This window comes from Labrus bergylta, chromosome 8, assembly GCF_963930695.1.
Source record: "Labrus bergylta chromosome 8, fLabBer1.1, whole genome shotgun sequence".
Classification (NCBI taxonomy): Eukaryota; Metazoa; Chordata; class Actinopteri; order Labriformes; family Labridae; genus Labrus; species Labrus bergylta.
Genome location: NC_089202.1, coordinates 18133594 through 18153626, shown reverse-complemented (window position 1 = coordinate 18153626; position 20033 = coordinate 18133594). Strand labels below are relative to the sequence as shown.

General features: G+C 40.4%; 1 protein-coding gene across 1 annotated transcript; it reads left to right on the top strand.

Annotated features, from left to right (window-relative positions):
* The first annotated feature begins 1617 nt into the window (after positions 1-1617).
* LOC109983723 (uncharacterized protein C1orf232) lies at positions 1618-5498 on the top strand. The gene is made up of 4 exons (XM_020633557.3): positions 1618-1981; positions 3635-3712; positions 3906-4012; positions 4808-5498. The coding sequence occupies exons 1-4, from the start codon at positions 1901-1903 to the stop codon at positions 5175-5177; spliced, it is 636 nt and encodes a 211-aa protein (XP_020489213.1). The 5' UTR covers positions 1618-1900; the 3' UTR covers positions 5178-5498.
* The last annotated feature ends 14535 nt before the right edge of the window (positions 5499-20033 follow it).

The window sequence follows — 20033 nt, the reverse complement described above, 5'->3', positions numbered from 1 at the left end:
GTAGAGATTAAAACCTTTTTTTAATTGATATTTAAAGAAAGTCAAGAAGTAAATTTGACAGTAAAACTATGAATCTGATCTGCAAGTCCTTTTTTTTAAAATAATTTTTATTATTTACTTCTCTTATGTCATATTCTTTTCTAAACTATATTTTGTAATTATATTCAATATAATTAAAATGTAGGCTACTTTATGGTCTCAGTGTACTTTGGGCCCTGTAGGTCCACTTAATAGACCATTTGTGATATCAATAAAAAAGAAAAGAAGCTATTTCCTTATGGAGCCAGTAACAGTAACAGCTACATTTTGGCATCCAAAATAATCTAATTAAAAACAAATCCTGAACCAAAACAAAAGAGAAACATTGGCATTGAAACACGTAAAAACAATTGTTAAAAGTTGTATCTGCAATAAAACAGGTTGGCAATGAATTGAGTTTAGCTGAAGAACAAAACACGTCCATTTAATTATTTTATTTTATTTTGATAATTTTTCAACGACTATCTGGTATTTTTTCCTGTCGCTCATTTAGCTGTTAATGACAGATTCGTTCTACAATGAGAGAGAAGCAAATGAGAAATGCAACGAAAAAATGAAGCAACATCTCATTTTCTTCCAATTTGATCGTAAACACAGCCATTGTCTCTCAGTTACTGTTAATTTGTATTTTTTCCAGTCTGAAACATGAGCTGCTGCAGCCACAACATAGAACTGGCTGCTCTTCAAATAACCCACATCCCTCTGTCCATGTGCAAACATGAGTCGTCCATACAAGCTTGTTCATAATTCATGTTGATCTTATGGGTCAGCTGGCCTTACAGCTTCATTACTGACCAACTCTGCATAGTGATCAAGCTAGGATAAGCTAGGTATGTAGAATCAAGATTATTGTCAGATAGCGTCACATATGTGGAGCAAGCACACTACTGTTGTATTACCTCTGTTAAAGCCAATATAAATTTGTTGCAGCACTTTAACAATTGCAGCAATGAAAATAACAAGTGAGATGTCAAGTTAACGTAGATGTATGTGTTAAACCTACAGCCCTGTTGGTTGTGTATTCAGGTGTATTGTTGTGTGTAGCTGTTGAAACCTAATCAGTCATCAAAGCTTTATACTTCTCTCTTTATCCACACGACACTTGCCGGCCCTTTCACGTTGCCAGGTAACCCAGTTTAAAAAAAAAAAAAAAAAATGTGCAGTGCACCTGAATCTGGCAATTTTCTTTCTTCACAGATAAATAAGAAAGAGTTAAGACCCACATTTGATGGAAGCATGAAGTCTTATCTTCATTTGTAAGAAAACATAAACATGCTCAAGTCACAGAGATGCTGCAGCATAACATTTGTACAAGTGAGTTCTTCATCAAAACACAAGTATGTCTGTGTACATTTGTGTGTGTAGTATTTTGTGCATCAGGTTTACAGGAGCCAGTCTGCCAACACCGCTGACAATGGACCTCTGGCTCTGGGCAAGAGAACCTCTGAAATATACATGAGGAAATCTACACCTGTTTCCAGGTAACCAAGGCAGGGATTCTGAACCGTGACGTTGAATTCAGCATGTGTGTCTATGTGTGTGTGCGTCTGTGTGCGAGTACACCTGTGCTAGCGCGTGCACAAACAGCGCAGCTTCCTCGCTTTACCTGTTCAGACACTCTGCAGGGACGAAAGCAGCTGTCAACTCCTTGCTGCTTTGATGAGACGAGAGATCAATCTGACCAGGAGGAACGTTATGTCAAAAAGATTCCCTTCACTGCTGAGCTACTGAGAACTTTACGAATGGGAACAGGTCCAAGTCGGCCAAACTGAGTTGAGCTGAAGCTGGAAAGAGGACACTTTGAGGAGTGGGGACCACAGAGGCATCTCACCCTGACTGCTGAGACACGACGCCTGCAAGTATGAATTCAATGTTGAAAGTGTATAAGAGCAAAGTGATGAAGACCCTCAACCCGGAGTATGAGGATGAAGCTGCAGAAGAGGTAATGAACCCAATTTCTCATTTTTTTTGTTTCCTCTCACTGGTTCCATATTTGACTGTCAGAAAGTGGATGTAAGTATAGTTTTAACACTGTAGTCAGAGAGTCACCAGGCTTTGTTTACTCATCATTTTTTATTCATCACAGGGTCAGATGAGATCGCTAAGCTACTGTATTTTCCATGCAAGGGGAATTTGGAGGCAGAAGTTAGGCCTCCTACTTACTTCCTCATGTGGACTTGAAAATAGAATAATCCACTGATGTTGATATTGTCACTGGAAGAAAGATGAATCATTGCACCAATGAAACAGCTTGTTAGAGAAGACAACATTACAAGGCATGTTTCATGCTTTCTTCAGTGGTGGAAAGTTACTGCATTAACATAAATACATTAAAATCTTAAGGCTACTTTCCTTGGAGTCTTATGGTACCGTAAACTTCTGCTCCACATTTCAGAGAGGACAGACCTGCTTTTTAGAACTTCCTGCTTATTATTTCTCTGCCATTATTTTATGATATTTTATAGTGATCACAAACTGATATATCCCATTGATATCTGCTTTGATGGTTTCATTTGCCGCCCAAATAGGTACAAATATCAAACATCTCACCAAAGATATAACATTTCAGAAAGGTACATTGAATGATTACTTTAATTGATGTACCTGGAGTCCGTTTACAGGGGAGCCTTATGGGGAGGGAAAGTTGGGACAATCCTGAAGGCATGTGACTGACAGGGGTCCTAACAAGTATTAGAAAAGTAGTTAAATATCAAATTATTTATATGAAAACTTCTGGCTTCTCTCCTCACCATGTCATCTACCCGTACAGATTTATCTTGCAAGCTTTTCAAAGTGGCCCAATCCTGACTTAATTAAGAAATAATGTTACTAAAAGAGGCATCAACTACACCCACTGCATCTTTATAATGATCGCTACACATAATATCAGTTACAGTCTTTAGACAAATGAAATGACTGTATTTCCCCTAACTCTTCCACACCTGCTTTTCATGGACTGCTTGGTTTGGTACCCACGAAACAGACAGAGTGTTGCTTTGACCCAGATCTCTGCAGAGCCGAGAAACTCGATCCTGCACGGGAGCTGAACAAACGGATTAGTTGGCATTCCACTGACTGATTGACATGGTGGACGACACAGACAGACAGATAACCAGGGCCCGTTGTCTCTCGCTTTGCCAGTCAGAGCATCTACAGGGACTAGCAGGGATTACCGTGGTTGTTTGGAGAGATCATTTCAATTTACAAGGATGTGCAGAGATGTCATGCACTGCTATTTTTATGTCTCCCCTGCTTCACACATAGTATTGAAATATGAGATGATTAGTATGAAGAAGGCATGCCCATACATACAGATAAATACATACCTTCCTAAGAAACAACATGTATATTTATTTATTTCGTACCTTAAGGCTGGTAAATTCTATGGTTTATTCTCGATGATTATTACCATTTAGAGATGTTTGCTTTTAGTTTTTCTGCAGGTTGTAGTATCCACAATAAGCACTAGATGGCGACCTTGTGTTCACGAAACCTGTGCATCAAGATTGACATCAGAAAGGATGATACATATAAAAGTGTGCTGTTTAGGCAGGTAAGGTGCATTAATTGAAATGTCTGTTTTATGGTTTGACAGGTTACAGAGGTGGAGAATGATGTAAGTCCAGTGCAGGAGGATGAGGGACCAAACGCTGTGTCCCAGTTGGCCAGGAAAGTATGTGAACAAGGAATTTCTGGAACATATATATTCCATGAGTGTAGTAAACTTGAGGACACATTTAGTTGTGGAGTTTTGACTGTCAACAGCCTGGGTTAGACATAATAATTTCTGCATGTTTAAGTATCCTCTGAAACCGCTTCTTTGTACCCTCTGTTGATTCTCTGTGCATGTTTGGTGTTGTGTGCAGATGCAGGGGGCCGGGACTAAAAGCTGGAACAGACTATCATCTCTCTTCAACAAAGAAGATGAACACCAGCTTCTAGAGGAGACGGAGAGCCCGCCGGTCGCAGACCAGTGAGTAGAGATCTGTCTCCTCTTGTTGCTTCCAACCTCTCTTGGATGTCTAGGCACTTGTGGGGTTTATTTAGGATAATCAGGGTTAGATTGTAGAACTATGGGGTGTTATTTTTATCGTAACATTTGTGAAATGATCTGGGATTACAATTTTATTATGCTTTTGCTGTGATTTTATAACTTAATAAATAATGAGAGGTTTATTCCAAAGCGAATCTGGGCTAAGACGTTATTAAAAGTCTAAGCTTAAGGTACTCTGGGGATTTTTTTAAGAATAGCCTCAATAGCATGTATCCTAAATAATTTTATTTGAAGCACAGGTTTGAGATTTTCTAAATAAATGCTACTTCTCTCATGCTGCAAAATATGATTGCAACTTTCTATGCTAACACCAGCCGCTGCTTAGTTTAGGCTGGGAACGGGGGAAAAGAATGGCTGGCTCTGACCGAGAAAACCCCTTATGCTACCTAATCACTACATTCTATGTAACTTTTATATCCATACTGTAAAGGTAGTCATAAATCTTGCATACTGATAACCTGTTCAGACCTGAATTTATTGACTACAGTTCTCCCCTCTGGACCTTCCTCAAGGGTGTTTCTTCCCACTTTTGCTTTTTTTCTGTCGTCAAAGTGTTGTCTGTTGCATTATCATTTAATTATAGTAAAGATATATGGAGTAAAGAACTAGAATATGATCTAAACTCAATAAACAGTCAGTTAAAAATGGTTAATTGAAAAGCAAACTCATGTTTTACTACTGAAATACATTCCACCACTTTCTCTCAATTCCCAGTCCACTTGCAATAAAGCCAGAGGAGCCTCCTCGACCCACCAGGCGCTCAGCATTCTGGGATAGCTTTGCCGCTAACTGGGCTGCCAAAAAGCAGGCGGAAGCTGCAGCCGCTGCTGCCGCTGCAACCAATGAGGTGGCAGCAGTGCAAGGTGAGGAGGGGGTGACAGAAGGCACAGGGGAGGAGGTGACAGCTTCTCAGGATGGGCAGACCGCTGAGGGAGAGGAGAGCGAAGGAGGAGGAGGAGGAAGGAGCAGCAGCAACAACAGCTTTTCCAAATATGTCTCACTGGGAGGAGGAAACACCGATGCATCCTTTAAGTGGAACTTTGTCACCAGCAAGCTCGCAGATCTGAAGACCAAGAGCAACTAAATGTTTGTGAAGAAGAAATCTAATACACATGATGAAAGTGTTGAAGTAGGAACATGGAGGAAGTTTATGAAAATAATTTATTGTACACAGGAAAGTAAAGTCCTGTCACTTCACAGTACAGCAAATAAGCCCCCTTTAATAACCACACAACTATTCTACTTAAACTTCCCCCATGATTGTCTTTCAACACGTCATATTGATAAATTATGAAACGATAAACCAAAGTTTGAACGTTTCCTTTCCACTTTCAAACCCTGTTTTCTCTTGACACAAATGCAGTATGAACTCATTTTTGTAATGAAGGATGGATAATATAATATATTCATATAATATGAATGCTTTTTTCATTTAATACATTTACACCTAGAAACACATACCTTAAAATACTCAGAAACATGTTTAATAATAGGGCAGTAATGGTGTTGGCCAGAAACAAAGGGTTTGGTTCACAAAGTGGGACTTCTGAAAGAGATAGTTCATGAAACTAATTAATATTTTGAGTGGATAATGTAGGCATACAATATCCACAAGATTAACCTGAGATCATACAGTAGAAATAAATACACAATAAATCTGCTTTTTATGATATCTTAAATCCCAAAGTGCTTTTGAAACCACATAAAGGGGCCTTCACACCTGCCAGCAAATTTGATGTAATCTCTATTTTATAAACCTGGATTAAGAGATGAGTGGCAGCGATAGCTGGATTAGTTACAGATTATCTCATTTAACCTGTTTAGAGGGCAGCGGATTTGAATTTGGAGATTTGGCAGGGAGACATAACTATTACATAATGTTTGCAGTTATAAAAAAAATTCCCCCTCCGCAGTCATCAGGAGGGGAGGAGAATGTGCTGCACAGTTATATGCAATATGTAAAATATGAATGTGTGTGTGGTGAGATAATGTCAGGTGTACAGACATGATGTTTTAACTGACTTGAATTTTCTGATTGTGACTGAGGCGGAAATGTGCAAAGTGTGAGGTTTTTAATCATTCCTAATAGCAAGACATAAGACTTTGAATATTGTTTCATCTCATATTTTGGTTTTGTCTTGTATGTTTATTCTGATGTTTTGTTTTCTGGAATGATATAATAAAGAATGCTGCTCTAAAAGTTCAGATAAAGAATTTACTAAGAATTTTGTCTTTCTTAAACAGGATTTAAATCAAATGTTATCTTACACTTTTCCAAACCCAGATTATATACATTATTTAGCAGAGGACATTTGGGGAGGAAATTGATCTCCATAGACGTGACAATTTTCCCACTGGGGATCAATGAAGTATTATCTTATCTTATGTTCTGTCTGTATGAATGCAGAAGGTAAAGAAAGGGTTCAGGTGTTATGCCGAGAAATACACGCCTGAAGAGAAATAGCATGCACCTCACAGGACAACGCAAGATGTGGATATTTTGAAAATTTCTACACTGCTGAATTTTGCATTTACCATTAAAATACTATGCTGCCGTATTTTGCATACACCCTTAAATTTACTCTGCAGACACTTCTGAGTCAAACAGTGTTTACAGGTCATATTTAGGCTACGCAGGCAAACGAAAATTTGTCTTCTTTTGGGTCTACAGACTGGTAAGGACACTTAACTTTATCAAGTATACAATTCACATACTTTTCCATCACAGTCTGCCCCGAGAAATAAGATTTGTACCGTTTTCTAACACTTCTGCGAGATGCATGCAATTCTTGGCAGGGATGCATTCAGAGGCAGAACGGTTTTGGGCCCCTGAAGCCTGACAAACTTAAAACTGCAACAATGGAATGAACAGTAGGAAACCTGCCTAATGGGGCCTCAACTGACAACTCTCACTCACTCACCCATTTCTCTTCATAACACCTGTAACCATTTGTAGTCTGAGTCAAAAATTATTCATCTAAATTTTGTCTGTGGCCAACCAGCAGGGGGCACCCTTTACCTTTTGACTAAAACAGTTGTCCTGGTCCCTCTCCCATGCAGTTTCGTCTCCATGCTCTGTGATAAACACACCAAAGCCATCACTAATATCAGAGCAGAAAATCTGGTTATATCCTCTGCCAATGATACTTAAAACTTCTCTGTAATCTCTCGTTCCCTTCTCCTCTTTTATTTCCTGTTTTTCCCCTCATCCACGCTCATTTCCTCTCTCACTGCGCCACGTTTCCTCATGTACAATACCGTTTCCTTTCAATGTACGAGCCTTTGTTGACATTTCCATTTTAATTTGACAACACACCCTTATAAAAGTGGGACATTACGTGAGCAAACGTACCCAAAGCTCAGGTTCATGCTATTTCTAGCTGATCAGCCTCCATTATTTCCATGTTTTTCCAGTGTCAGTCAGATTTCAGGCTGCCATCCTGGATCCTGTGAGTCTCAGTGTGCTGCAGAGGTTTTGTCCGGACGTCCACAGTTGTCAGCTGCATTTTGAGTCAGAACAGATTTTCCCTGTTAAACATCAGAGAAATGTTCACCCTTCTAGGGATGTACTTAAGTAACTCATTCATTTTCAGTGTCAGAGATTATCTTAAGGAACTCAGAGGGAGGTAAATTGACTCCACAAAAGCAGATTTATTTGATGGCTTTTGTTTTCTGGTGAAGGCCGATGCTTGCTGCAGACTGTGTGACGCTTGTGTGCAGTGCTGGGTTACATATTGCACTTTTATGACAGAAACACTCAGTGGAAATGGAGTTTGTAGAGCATGAAAAGCATCAGATAGTGAACTGTAATGGCAGCCAGTTTTCGCAGGGGAAAAATGTGGTCGAGGAGTACAGAGATAAAAGTGGATGGATGAGAGGACTGTCATGTCTTAAGGGTCAAATTTAAAATGTGGTTCAAGGGGATTTGAAATAATCAGCTGCTTTTTTACAAGGTTGGTTTATAAGCAGAATTAGAGCCCTCTGAGTTGAATTTCAAAAAGCATTTTATCAAACATTTAACATTCATTATGATTCATTATTTCAGTCAGTGTCAGCTCAAATTAAAGTTCCTTCAGTAAAGAACAATCCTGATGACGTGTACCTCTTGTACTTTTTCAACACTTGTTGATGAGAATGAAAGTGGTCGGTAAATCACACCCTTTATTTACACATGTTCACAGGCTGTCCCCAAACTCTTTTATTATTTGTAGTCTTTTCAAACAGCTGTGTACGTCACCCTGTCCCTCTGATCCACTGACCTCTGCCATTTGGCTCACTTTTGGCTCTCAGTGCAGCACAGCCATGTCCCCTCCCCTCCTCCTCCTACACAGAAAACACCATCCACTACTTCTGTCTTTTTTCTGCTGATGAACAACAATACCTCAGCCGCTTCACACCTCGCCTCGGGCTCTTTTCCACACACGCTGTAATTACCACAAACAAAAGCAAAGTTGTGTGAGTCTGCCTTAATTGTTGCACATGGCCCACAATGATTTTCCCTGAGTCTGATACAACCATGGTTGTCTTTGGTGGTGGGATTACCCCTGTAATTGTGATGATCTATTGCAACAAAACAAACGGCACCAGGTAAAAGCTCCTTTGAGGAACTTTAGTTTTTTTGTCAGCCATCTGTTACTGCAGGGGGCTCCAGAGGCTCATCGGCAGCAGCCGCCATGCAGGAAATCCTGTCTCAGCCTAACTTTCAGTCAACCTAACGACAGGCTGAGAGCTGAAGCTGAGGCGGGTTTTAAGCCTATTGACAAACCGTTACATCGCGCCCACCTGTCAATCGTGTCAGCTAAGCACATAACTATGGATAACATGTATCGCTTTCAAAATCAAAACGGAGCCGTTTAAAAAAAAATTCACCCACCATTCAGTGTGTGCCAGTATTGACAATAACTACTCAGACTTATGTCATTTTTTGTACCAGGCTGAAAACATGTTCATTTATGCTGTAAAAACAGATTTTTTGGCTGCGATGTGTATGTGACTTCCGGTGTTCCTGGAGCCAGTCTCAAGCGGACACTCGACGGACTGCAGGATTTTGCACTTCCCCGGCTTCAATTTTTAAGATCGGAGGTTGCCGCTTGGTCCTGGGGCTAGTCCAGTTAAGAACAAATGGCTTAGATTAAGGCTTTTGTAGGCCTATAAGTTTATTCACCATAATAGCATATCCAAAACATTTTTTAGAAAATCCAAAATACTCCAGAAACTTAAATTTAGATGTATAATTTAATGTAGATGCTCTTTAGGAATTTTTAGATATCCACAAAATTCATTTCTTTGTCAATCTTTAAGCCGTAAAAATAAAAAAAACATTACATGAGGTCAGTCGGGCCATTTTAGAGACCAGTTTAGTAAATGTGGGTCAAACTAACGTATGATTATGTTGTAAGTCCATGTTGCATTTTCAGACTGTCCCTTCATGACTCCTCTTGGCCAACATAAGGCATAAATTATGCAGCATAAGGGACCAGACTGTGCCAGGTTTGGGTGAGTTTGTCTTCAAGATTACAGCTCAAGGTCTCAAAGTCGTTAAGATTATGAAATCAGACAGTGGGAGAGAAACATGCTTTAAAAAAAAAAGAAAACTGGCCCTGAGGTGTCGTCTCGTCGCCGTCTGAACACCAGCTTGTTTGTTCTTTAAAGCCTGAGATCTTAAGTTAGTCTGGGAGAAGATTTACAGGTGCCGATCTGAGAGAGGGGCTGTAAAAGCAAGCAGGGAAGGTGATATTTGACTTTAAACACAACATTTCTCACATGAAAACCCTCACAGACAGACATAAAGGCTGACATGTCTGGTAGCACTCAGGTATGACGATAGTGCAGAGGGGGTTTCATCAGACACGGTGACTCACAGACGTCACATCTGGAAACCAACCTGTGGGTTCACAGAGGTACACAAAAACACACTGTCTGAGGTTTTTTTTAGATTCTTGCCTACAACCGCCACACCTGCACAGGGCGAGAATGTGGAGACAAGTCTGAGGGAGGCACATACGTCTGAGCGAGGCACACACACACACACACACACACACACACACATATGCTGAAGTTGAAAAATACAAGAAGAGATTTACACAGAGTATTTAACAATTGAAAAACCGATAGTAATTGGGATCATTTAAATCAATGAGACAAAGAAATAAAGAGAGATACTCTTTTAAAAAGCAAAGGGAGCTATCTGTGTTTGCCTTCACTGGTTCGACATCAGTAGTTTAAGAAGAGAGGAGTATGGCGGATCTGAGCGAAGATTTTGCGGTGGCAATAGTAGCATCCGGTGTCAAAGCAGCGGTGTTGAAGCGAGGTCGAGCAGAAGACAAAAACGGTGAACAAATATTACGAGAGACGAATGAACGAAACAATCAAAGTTTTTATCAGAGCAGCGTAAACAGCAACAGTACGGCAGCTTTCAGTAGCAGCTCCCACTTCCTGTTTCCTCGGCAACGATAAATATTGCGTGTCTGTCATGGCGGCCACTATGACAAGACACGTCCTATTACAACTATAAAATGAAGGATTTCTCTGGCTTTGATAACTGTTGGAAATATTTGAGGTAATGTAAGTACCGTAAAATCCAGAATATAAATCGCACGCTGCTTACCTGTTCTCTAATGGTTCTACTTGAAATAAAATTAATCTCAGACTTAAAATCTTTTACAAAACAGGTGAAATGCTCAAAACAAGCCAGAGCTGTACCCACTTTTAAATAGTATCTTTAAACTTTATTTTAAACTGGTTTATAGCATTTGTATTGTTGTACATGTATTTTAATGTATCCTCATATCGTGTTATGGGGTTTTATGTAACTGAATGTTGTACATTTTAATCTGTTTGTTTACACAAAGGCCCAACTGGGGACACGAGTTGGAAATTAGCAATAGCTACATACTCTTTATGCAGCACATCAGTTTCATGCTTTGTATTGAAAGTATGTTAAATTGCATTGTCCCTATTAAATAAATAAATTCAAACATACTCGTCAACAGTATCAGCTGATCAAAAGTGATGAGGTCATATTTGACTTTGACGGCACAGAGGTTGTTTTCAGGCAGAAGAAGAGCGGCGGAGATTAGTTGAAACTTTGTACAACACTGTGATAGATTTATCAGCTGAGCTCAGGAGATCACCCAAACAAACCAGCAGCCAAAGCAGTCAGGGGTGTTAATCTGCAGTGATTACACAGATAAAGATTTTTTAAACTCAGTCTTACTTTCCAGTCGGTTATTTTGACCTCTGGCTCGTAACCTTGACGCATAATGTTTGGTTTCCTGTTAAAGTATGGTTGCTGAAATATAAAGGCATACATTCTCATTTTAAAGTTTTACAGTCCTGTCTGACAGGAATTGTCCCTCGCTGGGAGGTACATTTGTGAACAAACAACTCAGGAAGATTTCAGAAGCAGTCCTTCAAATTTTCTAGACATTTTCAGGAGTGCATATCTGAAAATGCATGTATAGGCCTTACTGCCAATTCACACATACTCCGTGTTAGCGGGTCCGTCTCCGGCGCGTGCCACAATCGGCACTACGTCTCTGCTCAGTTTCATATACGCAGCGATTCTATTTTCGCACGGAAACGCACAGAACACAAAACAGAATATACAGACTCGCGATCGTAGTTTTCATCACTTTATGGACAATACGTCAAAACAGGCACCGAATGAACAACAAGTCATCCTCAGAAAGACAAAGCAACATGTTGTTCGCATGTTTTTATCTTTATTCCTGCGGGATCATATAGTGATGTGTCATGAGTGCGCTCCGCTGCCCTCCGCTGCGCTGACGTCCCAGAAACGGATCCAGTGTGAATGGGCGCGAGCCGTTCGACGGAGCAAAAATGTGTGAATTGGGGGTTACTCTTAGCCTCAATGTAATCATATCAGGTTATTTAAACTTTGTCTGTTTTTTGTGTTTTTTTTGCAATCTTTGTAAAGCCCTTTGTAACTAGTACTTTGAAATAAGCTATGAATGAAATCAGTATAAACCAACAACAAATGTATCATAACACTTGAATGGTTTTCAAAGAGGTTCTCACAGGGTTCTTCATCGCTCTAATCTGGAGTCTTTATCTCAGTTTGTAATCTGCTGGCTCTTTAGGAACAGATTTGGGACCCCACTTAGAAAAGCAAACCTGCCCCCTATAACCCCTCTGTTTCCCAGCAGAGGGGAAATCTCCCTGCTAAACCACTCCCCAGGCCATATCAAAACCCACCAAAACACAAATACACACAGGCAGGGGCATGCAAACACACACAGACATACCGCCACCCATCCTCAATCTCCATCTCTGTTGAAATCTGATCGCTGAACTCCAAATGTAGGACTGTGTGCTGTAAATAGATTGATTTTACAACAGCCATTGACACCCTCTAACAAGAGCTGGGGGCTTAAAGGATTGTCCCATAACCACAAGTCAATAATTCTCTGTCAATATGTGTGTTTTTATTCCTGATTCATGTTTGCTTTTTTTATTTTTTTTTTATTGATTATTTCTGCGTCACAAGCGGGCCACCTGCAAGGACGGCCGCTGAGCGAGTAGAACATGAGCTGTGGTATTTCCATACATGACACAGAAAATATAACTTGAGCAGCTGAGATGTTTCTGACTCCAAAATTATAGTTTGTGGAGTTATTTTGGAGGGAGCGATATGTCAGAGGGTTACAGTTCTTCATCAATCATCATGCGGCTTTTCATAGCTGGATTGTAAGGCCGCTGGTCGTTGCGGTCGCTAAGACAATAAAATGTTTTGTTGTGTGATATCTTTAGGTTGTGTATTTGGGTATTGTGGTTTCTGGAATGCTAATCGATTCTTCAGCTTCACACACAGGGTCTCTGTCAGGCTCGGGTTACTGTTGCTGCAGCTGTTTAGGGTTGTTGTTCTTTGCTCATGCTCCCGACCTGAAGCTACAACCTCTAAGCCCACACACACACACACACACACACACACACACACACACACACACACACACACACACACACACACACACACACACACACACACACACACACACACACACAAACTATACAAACTCTATACACGCAGAGCTCACCGTGAGAACTGAGTGAAACCTGCAAGACACGGTGAAGGCACTCAAAAAATGTGTTTGAAAAATCAATATTTTCAAAGTTTGATGTAGACGAGAACTCTTCTCTTTTGAACGTATAAAGCCATCAAAGAGCTTTCATGAGTATCAAAAGTATGAAGATTATCCACGGTCAATCCTGAACAACAGAACAGGTTTATAGCAGATGACTCCCAAAACTTTCAAAAGAATGAAAAATAATAAAATCATAGTCTTCTTTTTGCATGCACAACGCAGAAATTTGCAAATTACTTGCATGTGCAAGGTAAAAAACACATTTACACAAGCGGGTACATTTAAAAACCCATCAAGCATGTTGAAAACACATCATATACATGATAAAAGTAGACACAATAGAGCTGCATTATACTGTTTAAGACTAAGGGAACAAACCATAGATCCACATGTAATCATGACTGTAAAACAGACTGTTTAAAGGATGGACAGCAGATGACTCGCCTCAAGTGAAGCCAGAAGATTTAGAGCTCCCCCTGTAGACCGTTTGCAGTATAGGTCATAAGCCCCGCCTCCTCTATGTTAACAGATACCACATGGTTCAAACTTTAAAATCAAAATGCACATCAGATACATTTTTTTATCAGACCTGATTACATTATGGTAGTGTTTATCACGCCATTTTGTCTTCAAGTATTTTTTTCTCATGAAGTAACTTTTAAATGAGTCCTTTAATTCTATAAAACTTTGTAAAATGCCATTTTTACAGCTCTGTTGACCTGCAGCGTTGGGTGCTCCTGATTAGCAGAGTATAGCACAAACGGTGAGAAAAAACATTAAGAACATCAACACGAGTCACTGAACTTCCATAACCATTGGTGTCTACTAAACACCGACACCTACCTGTTCCATGTGGACTGTACCCACCTGAGGGATTTCCACAGTTGCATCACTGATGTGAATGTGTGTTTTTTAAGTGGAACTAGCATGACGTCTATCTCTACTGCGCAGAATTTAGCAAAATGTCAGCGTCTGTCACAAGGATATTTTAAAATCTTCCTGTCCAATGGGAGAAGTTTAAATTATGTTGTCTATTTGTGTATGCAGTCTATGGTTAAGAGTACATTTGTTATCAAAGTGAAGGATATGTTACCGACATTATCCGGATGGGCTTCAGGTGAAAACGCATCCACATTTTTTTTTAATCTTGGACTCAATCTGGACTTTTCTTGCCATCTTTTAGGTAAAGTGTCCAAGAAGTCATGAGTCCATGAGGCGACGCATGAACACGGCAGGTAATAGTCCAGAAAATTCACTGCTAACGAGGGGGTGGTGTGATGATGTCATCCATGTTGAGCAGAGTTTCTTTTCTTTGTTCTTTTTACTGCTGACACGGTTGTCATAATCTCGTTTTCAACTGTTGTGTTGCGGAAATAACTTATTATACATGCCCCCCACCCCCCCTGAACCAAGAGTGTATGTCTGAGAAGGGCTAAACACAGAACAAGTTGCAAATCTTATGGACAAGTCAGAAATGCTATAAGCTGAATTTTTCCACCACATCAGTAACAACCTTCATACACGGACTGATCATGCATCCATGCTCTGCAAATCGAGCCTGGGGGAACCAGCGGGCCGTAACACAACCAGCCAAGTTGGAAATTGCCCATTGATGCACAGATGGGAGACCTCAATGCCCCCGTGTCTTATCATGCAGGTATGGAAACACGCAGGGTCAAAATGTAACAGAGTTGACATCTATTCACAGCTATACAAGCCCCCATGGCTCATCTTACACCTTCCTCTTCCTCTGCTACTGCAGGAGTCGTGCATACCCTCGCCCAGCCTGTCATCACGATGTCATTAAAGCCCCCTGCCTCTCCTCTGGCTGGTCAGTCTTCTGTCCCCCCCCCCGCCCGAACAAAAATTCCTTCATTCCTTTTTCATGCTGCTTCTCTTTGGAGTCGTCATTCTTCTGACCATCTCTATTTCTGACACGGAAATCTTCGGTGTCACAGCCTGTTGGTCTGCAAAGGTGGAGGGATGAGGCGGAGGAGGCGGAGGAGACGGTGTCACTCGATGAGGAGTTGATGGAGGCTGTCAGGAGGAAATGCTATTGTGGGACCAGGCCGTTGTGCAGATTTGGCATTTACGATGAATAAAATACAACACTAGCACGTGCAATGGTCATTACTTTAGCATTACATTCAAATGCTTTAAGGACAAATTCAACATCTAAGCTAGCTTTGCATGTGTGCGCTGACAGCTAACTATGACATGGGAAGTTTTAATAACTCACTATTCTGTATTTAATACATTAATAAAGGGACCATGTACAATATGAAACATCACAGTTGCCATTTAATGGCTTGGACCAGAGTTAGCTTCAAGCTAATTTGCAGGTTGCAATAAAAACACCACATACTGTAGTTGCTTAAAATCACTGGAAATAGAAAAAAACTACAGGCTATAGGCGATTCTTAATGAGACTCTTGACTTTGATTCTATGTTTGCAATTTCACTATTTCAATATTTCCAAAATTAAAAATCTTGTATGACTCATCGCTGCCTTGTTTCCGTGATGGTGGAGAAACCTGTTTTGAAGAATCATCAGGCCTCACCCCTTCCTTCAAAACCTCTGTGAATCAGGTAAGCTTCTTCAACAGTGACTAATTGCTCCTTTCAAGCACCTTTACACCTGTGTGAGGGACACACTAAATGGGGCAATTAGACACCTGGATCACTCATATTTCCCCTCGAGGAGACACGGCTGTCAGAGGCCGTGACCCGGTCCTAATGCTGGGTGTCAGGTACAAGCAAAGTGTCGTGTTTTTAGACATATCAATTCAGATTCAGCTGTGGCCGTCACTCAATACGCTGTTTGAAAATGTTACAGAGCTTCATGTTTTGCTGCGCGGTGCCTGAGGCCATTTCTTTTATAACAAAAAGAGAACCATATTGTGGTATTGTGTTTTTGCTAGTTTGACTTAAACTGAACGTAATCAGCAATGTGTACATTTGAATATTAACATCTAAAGTGGACTACAGCGCAATAAAAAGGGTCTTGCATCACAGTTTATCCTCAAAAAACATTTGACTGTATGGCTGCAGAGTTCCCCATTACCGTTTAGATTTTATGCCTCCAAACTGAATAATGCATAATATTAACAAAAAAGAAAAGAGGAAACAGCCGTTACATAACTGAGATATCCTCCAGTCTGTACGTCATATAGAGCTGCATTCCTCTCTGGACTACTCACAGTCATTCAGGCTCTTGGCTTTACGTCATGAGAGCGCTTGCTGATGGACTGTAGAAATAATTAGAGGATACAGACTGTATTAGATCCCATTAGACTCCACAGGGTGAACAAGCAGTTCACATATAATACTTTTTTTTAAGTGTCTTATCCGTCACTGGGGATCAGCATTATGGATACTTACATTCAGATATAATGACTTCAGTGGGATCATGTTTGCATTTAGTTGTCCTTGCTTACTTCAACAACTTGTCACAGTAATTTTACAAATGTTGATGCTTGTCATTTGTCATTTGCTGTCAAGTATTGCACTTCTGTAATGCTACTGCTAAAGATGGGCTACACAAGATACTATGTCTGACAGGGATGCAACGATACGGTCAGCCCACGGTTCAAAACATACCTCGGTTTTTCTTTCGGTTTGGTTCTGTTGGGAGTGTTTTTTTTTTCGTTTTTAGGAGTTTTAGGCAAATAATTTTAAATCCAAAACTATTTATTTATTTTAATTTCAAGCAAGATTTTGAAGACTCTCACACAGAAACTGGCCAAACTGGCCATTTTGAGTAGGTGACACATAAAACAATCATTTCAGACAGTCCTCTACCGTTTTCTTTGTCATTCTGCTCAGTGCTGAAACAAAAATGTTTGAGTTTCCACCACTTCAGTGTATGGTGTTTGGATATTGACTCGGTCAGGAGGGTTTTCCTAATCAATTCAGAGATAAATACTTTGCATGGAAGCGCATATATAAAACCACAATTTTACAAGCACGTATTGAATTGTGGATGCCATATCAAGCAGTTCAATTTTATGTTGAGAATTGTTTCATTCCTAATGTCTAAAGACAATTTATTTAAATGCATTTAGTGCTTTTAATACTACTTAATAGAAATTTAAAAAAAAATTAGAGTAAAATGAGAATTTGACAATGTGTTTGGATATGCAAATGCAGGTCTAAAAAACAAACAAATGTTGTGATTGGTTTGGTAGATAATTCTGGGGTGTTGAAAAAAACAAACTACCCCTGACATATTAAGGGTTAAAAAAACTCACAATAAGTAAAAAAAATTGATGTGATAAGTCCAATACTACTTATTACTGGCAGACTCTCTTGTACGATAGACTATCATTAGATCCCACAGAGGACGATGCATCAGGTGGGGGATCCTCTGTGGTCTTTGAGGGCTGTCATTGGATGAATCCTCAGTGGAGGTCCTGCCCAGCATGGCGCCATGCTGATGGCCCTTCCCTCGCCCTGGCAACCAGACCGGGGTTAAATTAGGAAAGGCTAACCCCAGAGCTGTGGTGGAGACGAGGGCGAGGTCAAACGCTCCTCTGGTCTGCTTTGATGATGGTGGAGGCTGGAGGAAGCAGCAGACAGACGCTCTTCATCTGGAGCGTGATGGGCCCGCGGAGGTCCCTGCTAATGTTGGTCCTGTTCTGTACATGCATGTGGGGATCGAGCTAATTAATACACATATAGCTGAGAGAGACATATCAATATCTGCTGAGGGAAGCGTTTATTCTCATGTCAGATGGTATGCAATAGCAAAGTTGTTTTTGCTGTTTTTGACTGCAAAGCTTGACCCACTCCAAGCTTGAGAGAGCATGGAGGTATGCAATTTGCATTTCCTACCCCCTTGTCTCTCCCTGATTTCTTCATACCACTTCCCAACAATTAGATAAGGGTGAAATCTCCTTAAAAATGTGCTTTAAATAAAAAACAAGATGCTGTTAATCGTCTGGCATCAACAACACTTTGTCAGATTCTCGTTCTGCCACAAAAATTGTCCAAGAGCTTTAATTGGATATTAAAAAACAGTTAATTATTCTGCTTTTTAACACCAAAACACAACAGCAATGCATTGTATGCATTTGCTATAATGTTGGCGACAATTGTGAGCATTTCCATGTTTGTTTCCTTTTAAAAGCGCTCAGCGACAAGCGTACCTTAAGGCCGAGTTTTGAGCTAAGTCAGGCTTACAATTATTAGCAGGTCACCAATACAGGTTATAAAAGCTTTAGCAGTAGCCGATCAAAAGGGAGGGGCATACTTTCGTTTACTGTCTGTTAAATCATAGACCTATAAAAAACACGGGAGTAGTAAATTTGCAGCCTACCTGGTGAGCAAAGTTTAGCTAAAGATGGATTACCGAGGTTTAGACAGACACACAATGCACAGACAGTGATTCACTCTCCTTTCCTGCTGAGGCTGCATAGCTTCAGTTTCTCTCTCAACAGGTTTATTTTTGTTTCAGTGCTCACACTGAGGTTGTTGAGTTAGAGAGATGTTGGCGTCTAACAAAAGATGCTATGCACTTGCATTGTGGAAGTTGTAGGATTTAATGTTTCTTAGAGCTTGACCCATTGTAGCTGTATTAATCCCTATTTAGCTGAACTAAACCTACATACTGTATATCTCATGAAGTTCCCCTGCTTCCTCTGTAATTCATGAGCTCTGCAGACCTTGAAAATGTAATCCTGAGGATAGCTGTGTCCTGTCACTTCAGTCTTGTGTGAGGAGGAGGAACTGATTGAGCCTACTTGAAGTTGTGGATGATTGGTCTGTTCAAACATACATTCTCCCAAACAAATATAGCACATCAAAGCTGTAATCCAAAAAGGAAAAGCGCCTGTCATCGGTTGCACCCGAGCCGTAACATATGGTCTAAGGCGACGCTTTTACCCCGTTTGGTGAAAACATCAAGACCTGGAAAGTGAAAGGAAACCATAGGGGTGCAATAAAGTGACCAATAAAGAGAGAGTGTACTGCAGAGTGTAGGTTATGAACTCTGTGCCCTCGTGGGAGTCCGATATCAGGGCTGGAGAAGTGTGCGTGAATGTCCTCATGGATACAGACGGGGAGCGAGGGCCAGCTGTCGACCTGATGTTTTCTTGTTCCCACATGACTGGGAATAGATCGGACTGTGTGATTAGGCTGCTTTCTCCCTGCACAGAAGCCTTAAAATGCTCTCACAAGGAAAATGACAAAGCAGAATCTTACTTTAAAAAACGTAGTATAAGATTTGTGAACAAAATCTATTGAAATGACTATACATTCAATTAACTGACGGGCAGAAAGCCCTCCCGTGTCATTTGGAGTGGCATGTCAGAGTTATAATCATATAGTCTGTCTGCTCTGTAACAGCAACTTCTCAAGTTTGAATCCTGAATAGTTATTTGCCCATCAACAGCTGTTTGGTCTCTCAGGTCTCTCAGCTTGTTTGCTAACACTGTTATCAAGCAGTGTTTGCAGCTAAATGCACCGTGTGGATTTAAGTCAATAGCTACTTTGCAGTAAATATAATAACATGGGATGAAAGTTTCATTTTCTTTGTTCTATGTCGAAACAAGTCCGGACTTGTTCTGAGAGTCACCCCTCGTTCAAAAACAGTGGAAAATACTGAACTTTAAAAACAGTTTTCTACAACTGATATCAGTTACGACTGCTCAGCTTAAAAAAATACTTTATAGTAATTTTCACTTTATGCAGGACTGCTCCAGATATTCTCCTGACCTGGCTGTTCACATTATGCTCCTCACAGCGGGAGACTATTAATTACGTGCACGAAGATCTAGTGGCCGCGTTCTATGCACCGTGCAGCAGTCACAGTATATAAACTTTACTCCCTCTCCCAT